Source organism: Pyrus communis, chromosome 12 (genome assembly GCF_041283825.1).
Source record: "Pyrus communis isolate YQ-2024b chromosome 12, ASM4128382v1, whole genome shotgun sequence".
Taxonomy (NCBI): Eukaryota; Viridiplantae; Streptophyta; class Magnoliopsida; order Rosales; family Rosaceae; genus Pyrus; species Pyrus communis.
In genome coordinates, this window is record NC_142576.1 from 5462374 (window position 1) to 5476254 (window position 13881).

General features: G+C 37.7%; 2 protein-coding genes across 2 annotated transcripts; one reads left to right on the forward strand and one right to left on the reverse strand.

Annotated features, from left to right (window-relative positions):
- Nucleotides 1–5145: 5145 nt before the first annotated feature.
- LOC137746066 (putative WRKY transcription factor 26) lies at nucleotides 5146–7379 on the forward strand. The gene is made up of 5 exons (XM_068486124.2): nucleotides 5146–5467; nucleotides 5581–5763; nucleotides 5899–6467; nucleotides 6576–6740; nucleotides 6830–7379. Exons 1-5 carry the CDS (start codon nucleotides 5189–5191, stop codon nucleotides 7170–7172), a joined length of 1539 nt encoding a protein of 512 aa, XP_068342225.2. The 5' UTR covers nucleotides 5146–5188; the 3' UTR covers nucleotides 7173–7379.
- Nucleotides 7380–8019: 640 nt separating this feature from the next.
- Nucleotides 8020–9630, reverse strand: LOC137746067 (CASP-like protein 4B1). Its single transcript, XM_068486125.2, has 3 exons — nucleotides 9262–9630; nucleotides 9035–9170; nucleotides 8020–8419 (listed from the first exon to the last, which is right to left on the reverse strand). The coding sequence occupies exons 1-3, from the start codon at nucleotides 9564–9566 to the stop codon at nucleotides 8228–8230; spliced, it is 633 nt and encodes a 210-aa protein (XP_068342226.2). The 5' UTR covers nucleotides 9567–9630; the 3' UTR covers nucleotides 8020–8227.
- Between the last annotated feature and the right edge of the window lie 4251 nt (nucleotides 9631–13881).

Genomic DNA, 13881 nt, shown 5'->3' on the forward strand with positions numbered 1-13881 from the left:
CTTTTGGCTCAACTGGCGCCTATTAATTATATTTGTAGCAGTGATTCTACGGTTAAATTTAATTGCCAATTCTAAGTTGGAAATTTTATTCCAACCCATATAACATCTTTCTACACTCAACTTAAACTTTAGGAGGGGTGTAGTCAAATAAAGATTTAGAGGGATTTTAAAAGACTTTAGAACCTTGGTGTAGTCAATTAGGATTTTACAATATTTTAAAAGAATCCATTCAAATACAGGGGTAATCAATTAAAGGATTTTAAAAGACTTTAGAATCCTGATGTCGTCAACTAGGATTTTAAAGGATTTTTATAGAGTCCATGCAAATCTATATGTATTCAAAAATTCATAGATTTTGAAAGATTTTCTTCAATAAGAGATTTTGTAGGATTTAAGAAGGAATGGTAAGCATAGAAAAATCCTACTTCCACCCCTAGGATTTCTTTTCAACCTCTCACTTTCTTTCTCTCTCCCCACATTGCAACTCCAACTTTCCTTCTCAATCTCTATTTTTTCTGAGAAACCCATCCTTCCTTCCTTCTAACGTCTCAGCCACCCACCCCATCCTCTCAATATACAATCAATATTCCATTGTATACAAAAGATAGCAAAGTTGATCATACCTTTGGAGATAGGACTGGAAGAAGGCAAGAGAAGGGGTGTGGATAATTAAAGGGTTTGAGTTTCATTTGTTGGACTCCATTTTTCCAACCTTTGCAACATCCATTCTTCTCTCTCGCATTTGCTGATGGACTCCTTCATTTTTCCTACCTTTGTAGCATCCATTCCTCTCCCTCTCTCTCGAATAAGAGGAATCACTTTTTAGAAAAATTCAAAAGCCAAAAGCGCTTTCATGAATGAATGATTATGGTGGAAGGTTTTTGCCGTGTAGGACCATGGACATGGAGGATAGGGGTTACCTATGTGACATCCCACATCGCCCAGGAGAGTGATCCTTATATGTATATTCTCATCTCTACCTAGCACGAGGCCTTTTGGGAGCTCACTAGCTTCGGGTTCCGTAGGAACTCCGAAGTTAAGCGAGAAGGGGGCTAGAGCAATCCCATGATGGGTGACCCACTGGGAAGTTGCTCGTGACTTTCCAAAAACAAAACCGTGAGGGAATGGTAAGCCCAAAGCGAACAATATCGTGCTACGGTGGTGGAGCAGGCTCGGGAAGTGATCCGCCCCGGGCCGGGATGTGACAAATTGGTATCAGAGCCTAACCCTGGTCGCATGTGTGCCGACGAGGACGTCGGGCCCCTAAGGGGGGTGGATTGTGACATCCCACATTACCCAGGGGAGTGATCCTTATATGTATATTCTCATCTATACCTAGCACGAGGCCTTTTGGGAGCTCACTGGCCTCGGGTTCCATAGGAACTCCGAAGTTAAGCGAGAAGGGGGTTAGAGCAATCCCATGATGGGTGACCCACTGGGAAGTTGCTTGTGAGTTCCCAAAAACAAAAGTGTGAGGGAATGGTAAGCCCAAAGTGAATAATATCGTGCTACGGTGGTGGAGCGGGCCAGAGAAGTGATCCGCCCCGGGCGGGGATGTGACAACCTAGTTGGGAGAACTGGGCACAGTTCTTCATTCACTTTCAAGTTTAATCTTATTTTTTATTTAAAAATAAATTTTAAAATGGCAAGAGAGTCTCTCAAAATCCATTCAAATCTTTAATCAAAGTCCATAAGAATCATTTTAAATCTTAATCAAAATCCATTTGAAAGTTGTAAGGATTCTACAATTCTTTGAAATCTTTCACTTAAAAAAATCTTTTAAATTCCTATGAAATCCAAATTGACTACACCCCCTATTAAATGTGAATTGTCTTTTTTACCTTATTACATGATTACTATTAAGTACAAGATGACATTAATAACAAAATGAAATTTATCAATAAATCCACACCCAAATTAAACCTTACCATCATGTAATGTTTAGCCTATGTTGGCTAAAACCCTACGTTGATCCTATGTTGAAATGCTTTTTTATTTTATCTTTTTTTTTTTTTCCGTTTGATTTCTATTTTTATAGAGTTGAGAAGATGGGTTTTTGAGTTTCAATTTACGGCCATCAACACTGAAAGTTGAGAAGATGAGTTTGGGGGGTTTGGATTTCTATGTAGGTGGTGGTGAAGCCTCACCTTGGACTTAAGACTCTGTTCTTGGTTGAATATTTCAACAGAAAAAAGTGGTTTCCTAGCTTGAGAAGGAGGTTAGTGTTCTCGACGATAAGGCACCTTTAAGTATAACACATCATCTCCACAGTAGAGCTTAGCAAGCTCATCCTCCACCGCTACGGGACACACAAACTGTCCATCACCATTCTCTATACCTATGGTAGCTTCGTTGATACCCCTAGCATTCCCGCATAACTACCGCATATCACAATATCTGCATAGAAAGAAAAGTTATTATTAGTTTATTTTCTATGATGTTTTAAGTCTAGACGTATGAAAGCATGTACTTTATGTTTATGCAAATATAATCATGGGGACATGGATATCAAGAAAGCATATGGAAGATTCATAAACAAGTAAAAACTTCACTAAATTATTCAATTGGGATTTTGTTTTTTTAAATGGGTGTAAAGATAAATTCACATTTTAAATTGGGTTTGTGAGGGTAATTTAGGTATAAAATTGGGCTTAAAGAGATACTAATTCTTTTATTAAAAATAATATAGGTGTAGAGAGTAAGTTGGGTGTAGAAAAAGGTTATATGAGTTCAAATAAAATTTCCCAATTTTTTTTAGCTAAAGTACCTCGTTTTTAGTTTACTATAAGAAAACTTTTAGCTAATATATCATGTTTCTAGTTTACATTCCAATAAAAAATTAACTAAAAAAATTCTACAAATGCTACTATAATTCAAAATAATTACATGATTACCACTTATCCTACCACATTGTTCAAATTTTTTTTATTTTTTATAATATTGGTATTTAATTTGAACTTACATTTTATTTATTGAGTGATGCTAGACCCACCATGTTGTCTTACTTCTCACCTACATTATTATAATCTCGCCCATCCTAAAAAGTTAAAAAATTGAAATGGTATATCTAAATTCCTTTTTAAATTTTCGGAAGAATGAATATTAAATATTACAATATTCTCCGGCGACCCCACCCCGACTCCTTCAGCGACCTACCCCGAGTCCCTCATTTCTCCAGCGTTCACCCCCAATCCACCCTCCACCATTGAGATCTAGCAACATCACCAGTCGCTCTCTTCTCCGGCAACCCCCAAATCCACCCTCCTCCAACTTCTCTCCTCCGTTAACACTACCTTAATCTTTTCTCCAACCATCAACTCCACTTTCTTAGTGAGATTGTTAGAGATGAAATCCGCTGCGAATTTGACTTTAAAATATGGCTCTATGTTTTATAATCGACTTTTGCAGCGACGTCGGTGGTGAAAAAGGACGATGGAAGGTGTGGTTGGTGTAGACGAAGGACGAGGGAGAAAATGGTGAGTTGCATGAATTTAACCGAGTTCGAAAGAGGGAGTAGGTGTTTGGTTGCATGTTTAAGGGATTTTTAAAAATGCCTCGTTAGTAATTACTCAAGTATTGTCCTATAATGAATTTATAAATAGAGGTTTAAAAGTCGTTTTTTATAAACATAAATATGTCATTATTATTTTTATTACGAACTGAGTGAAGAAATGGGATAATAAAGTAGGTATAGCAACACTCTATTTATTTCATGTTTTGCTTGACCTAAACAATCATTAAAAAATGAAGCAATAATCAAAGCTTAACTTGGTGATACTGTCAATTAGCAAAGAAAAGTGCAAAATTAAAAAAATGAACCAAAGAAGACAAATATAAAATCTCTATGTTGGAATATTGGGGTGTCAAGGGTTGCAAGCAAAATATTATAATAAGAGTTCATTACCAATTTTCCCCTTTAATTTTAATGCTTGGTCCACATTAGTCTTTATTTTTTTTCTTTGGTTCCTAATCTTAAAAAGAAACATGTTGTTACTATTTTTATAAGAAACGATAGAGTTGTATTCACTGATGAACATAAACAAATACACAAGTGTCAATTTACATAGCTCTAGTGACCGAGTAAATGATCTAGAATGAACCTACACAATTAAACAATTGGAGTAAAATCTCTGTATGGATACCTCAAGCACATACGCACAAACGCCGCCAGTAAAGTTTTGTCACAAAAATGATAGACACAACAAATATAAAGTGAACAAACTGATGATCATTCAAGAGCGAGGCTACATAAAATCATTGCAGAATAGTAAGACCACATAAAATCATCTATGAAAGATGATACTACATAACTCATCACACACGGGCGACAACCACATGCAACCATCTCAAAATCATGACCACAACACTTGCTAGATCAGGCAACAAAATGGCTACAACTACTTTGAGAATGGAACCACAATATTAGCTCATCTCTGTGGAGGATTGTGATACTCAAACCAAGGCCACTGGCAACTTCATCGTTCAACCAAGCTCCGCAACTTTCACAAGTTAAGGTGGCAGTTGCCGGATTGGAGCGCACAGGGTGGCGAAGCCGCCATATCTAATCGCATCGGAGGAGGAACTTGTGCATAATGAGCAACCACCCATAACCGTGAAGCAACCAAAATTTAATCCTAAAACCAAACCGTTTGTGTCCATTACCAAATTTGACGGATTAAATTGTCGGACAAAGATCTTCTTCGGATTCTCTTTGTGGGGATTCAGAGATCAATCAATCATGTCTGTTTATTGTATATCGTGCAGTTAAAAATTATTTTAAATTTTAAAATTTAAATTGAATATAAATAGTGCCTAACAAAAATTAATTGCATAATATACAATAAACTGATAAAATTAAGTAATCATCGGAAGCTCTAGAAATAGAATCCGGAAAGAATCTTATTCCCAAATTGTCATCCTAGCTTATGCATTAAGAGCCGCCACCCACTCTTACGTTAGCACTCTGCGCAGTCAAGTCAAACCCACAAGATTTGACCAGACTTCGTCTTCCATTTTTCCACGGTCAAACTTTTCACTGAGCTTCCCAGAAACATCCCAAAGTGACCAAAATACCCTCTTTCTCTCTCTCTCTCTCCTCTCTCTTTCCTACAGATGTCACTTGCATTCAACCCTTTAAATTGCTATCCTCATTCCTCTCATTTTCCTCTCAAATCCAGAAGCAAAAAACATGACTTCTTCCTTCACTCACCTCCTCACAAGCAACATGGAGAACAGCGGGATTGGACTGGACAGGACTAATTGGGGGGGACTATTCTCGGACTATTCTTCTAATCCGATCCGGTTCACGGACAGAAACGGGACTGATATCCCCAAGTTCAAGTCACTCCAGCCTCCTTCTCTGCCTCTCTCTCCTCCCCCTGTTTCCCCTTCTTCGTACTTGGCTTCCACGCCGGCTTTTAGTCCCGCCGATTTTCTCAGCTCACCCATGTTCCTCTCCTCCTCATATGTAAGATATATAAATTTTATACGATTTTAAATTTTTTATGGGTTTTTTATGTTCTTTTTTGTGTGTTTATTGATGGGTTTTTTGGTTTTTTTTTTCTTCTTCTTCTTCTGCAGAATCTTGAATCTCCAACAACAGGAGCTTTTTCGAGTCAGGTTTTCGATTGGATGAATGATACTAAAGACACCCAGCAAGGAATTAAGGATAGAGGGGAGCCGAAAATGTTCTCCGATTTCTCGTTCCAACCCGAATCGAGGCCTGCTACTAATCTTCAATCTTCTTCTAGCATGGTTTCAGTGGTAAGAGCTCTTCGCTTATTTTTACTAGTTAATTAAAGTTGGAAGCTTTTTCTTTTTTCTTTTTATTTTTTTAACCGCGATAACATAGAGGATTAGGCGATATTAGTAGCTTAATGATCGTTTTTGTCTGAACAGGAAGAACCATTCAAAAGAGAAAGGCAAGCATGGGATTTTAATGCTGAGAAGGCGGGAGTGAAGTCCGAATTCGAGCCAATCGAAGCGAATACGCAGAGTAATGGACTTAATGGTGCTCCAAAGTCGGATTACTTGCATTCTAATCAATCTTCGCAATATGCTCGAGAACAAAAATCGGATGATGGGTTCAATTGGAGGAAGTATGGGCAGAAACAAGTGAAGGGTAGCGAAAATCCGCGGAGTTATTACAAGTGCACGTTTCCGAATTGCCCCACAAAGAAGAAGGTTGAGAGATCATTGGATGGACAGATTACTCAAATTGTGTACAAGGGTAATCACAACCATCATAAGCCCCAGTCTACAAGAAGATCAAGCTCTAACTCGATTCAGGGTTCTTTCTATGGAATCTCTGATCAATCCGTTCCGACGTTGTCCAATCCGAAAGTTGAGTCCGTCTCACTACAGGAGGATTCTTCTACCTCAATTGGAGAGGATGAGTTTGAACAGAACTCTCCAATAAGTAATTCAGTAGTAGCTGAAGATGAAAACGAACCTGAGGCGAAAAGATGGTAAGCTCATACAAATTTCTGACTGGATTTGCCAATTTTGTATGTGTTCATAGAATTTTTTTTTTTTTATAAAATTCAATTTTGTTTGACTTATTTATCATTTTGCAGGAAGGGAGACAATGCAAATGATCAGTCATATGCATCTTCTGGCGGTAGAATTGTGAAAGAACCGAGAATTGTAGTGCAGACAACGAGCGAAATCGATATTCTGGATGACGGGTATAGGTGGAGGAAATATGGACAGAAAGTAGTGAAGGGAAATCCAAATCCAAGGTAGAAACCCTATAAATGTGTTTAACTACAAGGAACCCCTTTTGAAATTAGCTGCTAATTAACATTTTCAATTGCTTTCCAATCTTCAGGAGCTACTACAAATGCACGTCCGTAGGTTGTCCAGTGAGGAAACATGTGGAGAGAGCATCGCAGGACACAAGGGCGGTGATCACCACGTACGAAGGGAAGCACAACCACGATGTTCCGGCAGCGCGAGGCAGCGGGAATTATAGCAATGCAAGTAGACCTGCTGCCGATAATAACAGCAACAATGTGTCCATGGCTGTGAGGCCCTTGGCATTACCTAACCATTCTAATTTGAGCTACCTCAACTCTCTTCAGAACAGAACGCAGCCAGCAACCACTGAAAACCAATCGTACACTCTCAAAATGTTGCAGAGTGCGGGAAGTCATGGATTTTCTGACTTCTGAAATCCGAAATGATGTTACACGAGGATGTGTCTTCGGGGCCAAGGAAGCAGAGGACAACACAGTTTGTCGTATAGTTCCTAAATAGTAATTATGTAAAGACTGGTAGTATTGCATTTGTATATTCTTTTTGCTCCATGTTGCGATAAGAAGTTTAAGCTGGCTGAAGAGAAGTAACAAGTTGAATGACATGAATTAGGATTTGTTTAAGTTCCAAAAGTACTTAAAGAAAAAGCCAATCCAATCCTAATGGGCTACCTGAATAACGAAAAGACTAAATTGTTTCTGTTTTTCGGTAATAGGCTTTTCAAGAACTCTTTAATATCTACAAAATATAACAACAAAGCCTGACGATTCCAAGTCCAACTTTTTAGAGTTTTAGAAGTCATAATTTTGTACAATCTCTCAGCCTCACTCTAAAGAAAAGATTCGTTAGTACATGGTTAATCATGTCACAAAATTCATTAGTACGTGGTTGATTATGTCACTCTTACAAATGAATGAATCTTTGCATTTGGGGAGTTAAGAATCTCTGTTCGGAGTAATTAAATCTGGAAATCCAAGCCATTAAAGAGAGAGAGAGAGAGAGAGATCCGAACTGTTTGTAAAGATTTTGTTTTATGTACGATGGGCCAATGGGATGGGGCTAATGAGGACAATATGATTTAAATTGAGTGGTTCAAATTTCCGAATCCGGCTGCTTCGGAGATAGAAAGCCAGAGTGGATACAACCCTACATAGGCACATCCCATTGTAAAGTGACTTTAGAAACTTCAGTTCTTAATAAAGAAAGCCAATCTATTGTTCAACATACATATCGTTAGAATACGAGCATTCAACCCACAATCAATCAACAATAAGTATATGCCTTTATACTCGTGTAAAACAAGATACATATCTCATCATATTATTCACATTATAATCCCTAATCTAAAATGAATGTGGTAATCACCTCAAAACCAAATATGAACACTGAACTCCAATAAGCAGAGGAATTAATGTATACCTAATTACAACACATTTTGTTACAAATATGAAATAAAGCTCGTAATAAACTATTAGATGTAAGATTGAGTCGATAATTTGTAACTGGAAATTAGAGCCGATAGTGCAAGAGCAACAAAAGCAAGAAAGGCCATGCTAATGGCGGATGCTGCAGCGTCTGTGAATAGGTTGTTTTGATATTCTCTCATTCTATTCGTTAACGGAATCGCCGACGATGACGACGATATCAGTAAATAGGCCATAATCTGCAGCACACCATCAACTCACAAATCAAATTTTTGTCAATTGTTTCATTTGCATTTCTAGTTTTGTTAAGTGGTGGTTGGCACTCATACGAAAAGTCATGGTCCCTTTACCAATTTCATTGTCAATTTTAGCTAAAATAGTTTATGAGATTGATATAATTCTTTATTTTGGTCTCTGAGATTTGAAATCAATAGAAGCGATCTCTGAGTTTATCCACCGTCAATCATTTTGGTTATCTTGTGAAAAATTTCTATTAAATAAAGACTAAAAATGACAAAGTACCCTCAATTTAATAAACAAAACAATAGGCCGTTGTGATTTGACAAAAACTGAGGGTACTTTTGTCACCTTAGTCTTATTTAACGGAAATTTTTTACGGAATGACCAAAATAATTAATATTGTATTACTTAGGAACCACTTTTATCAACTTTAAATCTTAGGAACCGAAATAAAAAGTTATGCTACTCGCAAGAGTGTTTGACTAAAATAGTCGGACTTTTAGGAGAACCTTCTTTTCTTTAGTACTTTATTGTCATTATTGGAAGCTTACGCGTATTCATCATAAAATTCTACAATTGTTTAGAAAAATGAAGGATATTAATAAACAAATTACCTGATCGCCGATGAAGTCAGCCAACGCCGACGTCCGTCGCTGAGACATTTCTCCGCCGGTGGAAAGCTCGCGTGCATGTCTGAATGATTGCAGCACTGTGTACAACGTCGCCAGAATAGCTATAGCCAACACATACCTATCAAATTAAATCATATAAAATAATTTAATATTTATTAATTACAACAGATATTCAGATTAACAAATAATCACCGAATTTGATCCCTCACCTGTATTCTTCATATTCGTCGAAATTGTTCCCGTGGCCGTGCTTGTTGCTGACCATGATGATGAAGGCCAGCAATGAAAAAACCAAAGCAAGTCCCCTCAGAGCCAGAGAGCCTCTCCTCAACAAGTCCTCCCTCTTCCACCGCCGCAGGATCCCCCCGACCCCAATCCCCGTCCCAGTAGTCCTGGCGTGGGACGGGGTCTGGTTCTCCACATCATTAATCGGTGGAGCCGTGGGAACAACTGGCGGCGGTGATCCGGCTGGCCGTTCTTCCTGCATCGGGGGTGTGTCGTCTTGATTGGTCATTGATTCTGCTGGGGAATGAATTGGAACTGGAGGAAGGAAGGGAGTTTTGCCGGGTGATTTTATAGTGACAAGTCAGCGTTTTGTGGCGGTCTGGCATGCCGCGTGGAACCACTGCGCTCACGCCTCAGTGAACCATTGAATGCGTGTGTGATTAGGATAAAATTTGCAAATGGGGTGACGTGGCAGAGAGTGATTGGGTGAGTGGTGCACTTATATAGTTGGTTGGTGCACTGCTGATCGATTGTAACTAACTAACTAACTTCCTTGGTGACTGCAGGCCAATGATTCCAGATGATTCCTAGATCGATGATCATTGTTTTTGTAGAAATCAAGATTAGGACAGACAGTGAGCACCTTTATCATTGATGCATGTGAAATATTACTATGTGACCAATGGAGTAGGATTTTTTCTCCTCGTATTCTCATGCTTTTATCTTCTCTCCTCTCATATATTGTTTTTGTCTTCTTCTAGCTATTAAAAAATTAATACAAAATGTTGATGTGATTTAATCGTAACCGTTCAAATAGTAGAGGAGAAAAGAGGAGAGAGACTAGGAGGAGAGAGAATCCTAGAGTTTAGGGTATAACATGGATAACAAATTTATTTGAAACCCTATGTGCGTAATGAGGTTTTATAAGTATATCAAATTTATTTGAAACCCGAACTCAACTTATTTTGATCACAATTAGTCATTCATCTTTCACGGAGGCTCGAGAATGCGTTTAAACATCACTGCAAGAAAAGTGAGCAAGAGTAACCACATATAGTGGCTATTTGTTTTATGTTGCTGGATAACAATGATGTTAAACTATATTTTGATGCATTAGTACTCTGTTGCTATTACCTTGTTTTTGGCTTTTTATCACATATTTCTCATTGACAACATCATTGTTATGACAACAACAATAACTAAATAGTCACTATATGGGGTAGTTATTGCTCATTTCTTGTATGCATACGTGAAACACGATTGACTAAAAAGAAAGATTAGAAGGCGAGAAAAATATGCATAAATATCAAAATGCTTGTGATAAACAATCGTAGTTGAACAATTAAAAGGTGCAATCTTTAATTAGTGAAGTCTTAGTTTTCAATTCCTATTAGATGAACATTAATGTTGATTTGTTCAATGAAATTGCACGCTGTAACTAAAATGTGACATCTAACTACAAGTTTTAATCCGAAGTATTATGGTGGTCAATGTGTAAAGTATTATAGTATAAGGCGGAAAGTAGAGCGCAGCAGCACCAAAGGAATTGGTAAGCGCATCATGTGTTGACATATTCAGCTCTTCCATCCGACCAAAGGAAAGACCACGCAAAGAAAAAAGAAGAAAACGGCATGTTCACATGTGATTGCGATTATCTTCTAGAATACAGTCATTTTCCACTTATATTTTGCATAATTGTGTAGTATAACAATGGAGAACATATTGTGTCGGGTGTATGTGATCGTGTCATCTGTACGAGTATGTTTTGTAATAAAAGCAGGTCACTTCACATGGATAACATGGGCGGACGCTTGACCTAAACTTTTCTAATCAAACAGAAATGCAAGTGATGGATTGCCTTTGGTGAATAGGGTCTTCCACCATGTCTCAGGTTTAAACTCTTCCTCTCTCCATGATTTAGTATCTATTGTCTATAAATAAATAAAATTATTTGGAACCCGTTGAGGGCCTTAGGTTAATAATAACAATGTATAAAGCCCAATATAGCGTTACTAGGCTAAGTCCAATCATGTTGACTTAGACTCATGCGATGTGCTACTTTGTTTAAATAAGGGCCAGGGTCCAGGGTAGGTCGTTTAAATAAGACTGAATCCATACGATTTCTCGAAAAGATTACAAACCCTCAGGAGATTTTTAATGAGGCATTGATCGATTGTAATCTTAGGATTAATATCTTACTATAAATTGTATGGATTATGTCTTATATATGCACGAGAAAGATATCAAAATTGTGGATTTTGCTAACGTCAACATAATTACCACATGCATTAACAGTCGAAAGTCACTCACACACTTGACCGACCAGCCATAGCATACATGTGCATGTTACTGGGTGTGCTGTCAAGGGGGTGGCTGCTAGTAAACCCGGGGCCCTTGTGTTGTTGTGCCCTGTTGACAGCATCCAAAACCTTCTAATGCTAATCCAAGGCTCAGGGCCACTGGCATCCAGAGACCGACTCATTTGTAGTCATAGACATCTCATCCACACACCTGAAAGTGGCTGAAAGGAATTCCAATTGATCATTATTCATACAGATGCACTTGGCAGTCTGGACAAAAGCATCCGCATCAATCACCGGCCACTCAAGCGACCAAATTACATGTTCTATGTGTTTTCATGTTGTCCTTACAATTTGACAAACTGAAAGGACTCATGTCCTAAATATAACTTTAACTTGGCCAATCTATAAGTTACAATTTTCGTAGAATGTCGGATATGTAAACACGAAAGCCTGCGAAGGATCACAACCATAGTTGATTATTTAGAGTTGGCTTTTTACCCAAAATGATATCTGAGATTGACATAATTCTTTATTTTGTACCTAAAAATAAAAATCGATAGAAGTGGTTTCTGAGTTTGTACATCGTAAATTATTTTTGTCCTTTAGTGGAGGCCAGACCGTATAAGACTTTTTACTGGAATGAAAAGAATGAGAAGGGATACACGAGCAAAGGAGAAAGATACTATTAAAAGAAGCAATTCCTTAAACAAAGGATGAGCGTTGCCCAAGCAGTTAAAACCTATTAGAGTACAGTTGACCTCAAACTTGTTCCCGATTGTAGAAGCGGAAAGGAGAATGCAAATCCCTTCTAAGTTCATCTCACTTACAGGAAACGGTTACTAGCTCGACTGACAAATTTCCAACTAATAAAAAAAAGAAGGCGGCTTTTTCGCACCAATATATGAATGGGAGGGCTCCGGGTAAAGAGATAGAGATATGGGGGCGTAATCTTTTAGCGCTGAAACCTTACCCTTATGAAGGCGACCACTTATGTTACATCAATCTATTCTTGTCTTGACCTATGGATATCTTCATCATATTGTTATGTGAACGACCAAGTGACCTCTTTTTTAACGATATTTTTGTCAAACTAACCCCTCCACTTAACGAGAATATTGACAAATTTTTCACGAAATGACAAAAATGATTTTTAGTAGACAAATTCAATGACCACTTCTATCAATGTTCATTGTCAGGGAACAAAGTGAGAAATTATGTCAACATCATGAACCATTTTGACTAAAAATCCTTTAGAATTTATCTTCAGTTGATGATTAGGGTTTTTCTTTAATTGATTTAGGGTCTTTTCTTTCGTTGATTTATATAGAATTTCTATATACAAAAGAGGACCCCACATATAAGTAAAGCACAAAAGTAAGGACAATGATTATTTCTCCTTTTTTTTCCCTTTTCATTCCTCCATTGTTGTTTCAACGCTCAAGGTTTTATCTTTGTAGAGAAAGAAAGAAGAAAAAAATAGAGAGAGAAAGAAGAAGAAAATTTGAGAAGAAAGGAAAGGAGAGAATCATCATCTCAAAAATAAAGGATGTGAGAATCGCCACCTTGGAACTTTCTCCTTTTGAGAATAGTAACCGCTCAAGATTTCATATTGCTAGATACAAAACTGCATGCATGGCCAAGTTTAACGGTACAGTATCACGAGACGAGTCCCAACTGCTGCAAAACAACAAAAACGATCGAGTAACGTACAAATGCATAACCGAACAAGGAAAACGTACAAATGTTTCGGATCGATGGGTAAATGTGAAGTTTACTTCTACATGCATCCATGGGCGGATCCATTTAGAGACCCAGGATCATCTGGAAGTCCAAAGAAACATTTGTGATTGAACTTCAGGATCCTTCAACAATTTGGACAAGTGCAGTGGAAATGCTTGTTGCCTTCATAGATGTGCATGCAACAGTGCTTATAACGAAGAAAAAGAGGTTTCTAATTTTTGTTTTAAAAGACCTAGCCGAAACGATAGCGTTTTTTAGCCAGGTAATTATAAAAGATTTAAAAACTAAAATATCTCTGTTTTTTATATAGAGCCCAAGAACCCCGGTCCTTTCCAGTATTCCCAAATTATATTTAAGAACTCCCAACCCCCATTCGTCACAACCTCCTAACTTTAAACTGAAGTTACCCCATCCCACAGCACCATTTGCCGTTCCACCACCTCTAGCTGCCTAATTTTATTTCTTCCAAATTCATTTAAGTTTTTTAATACTAGACTTTAGTCTCAACTCCCAATTGTAATATATATGTTACATTAACAAATTTCATCTTTGTAGAGTCAT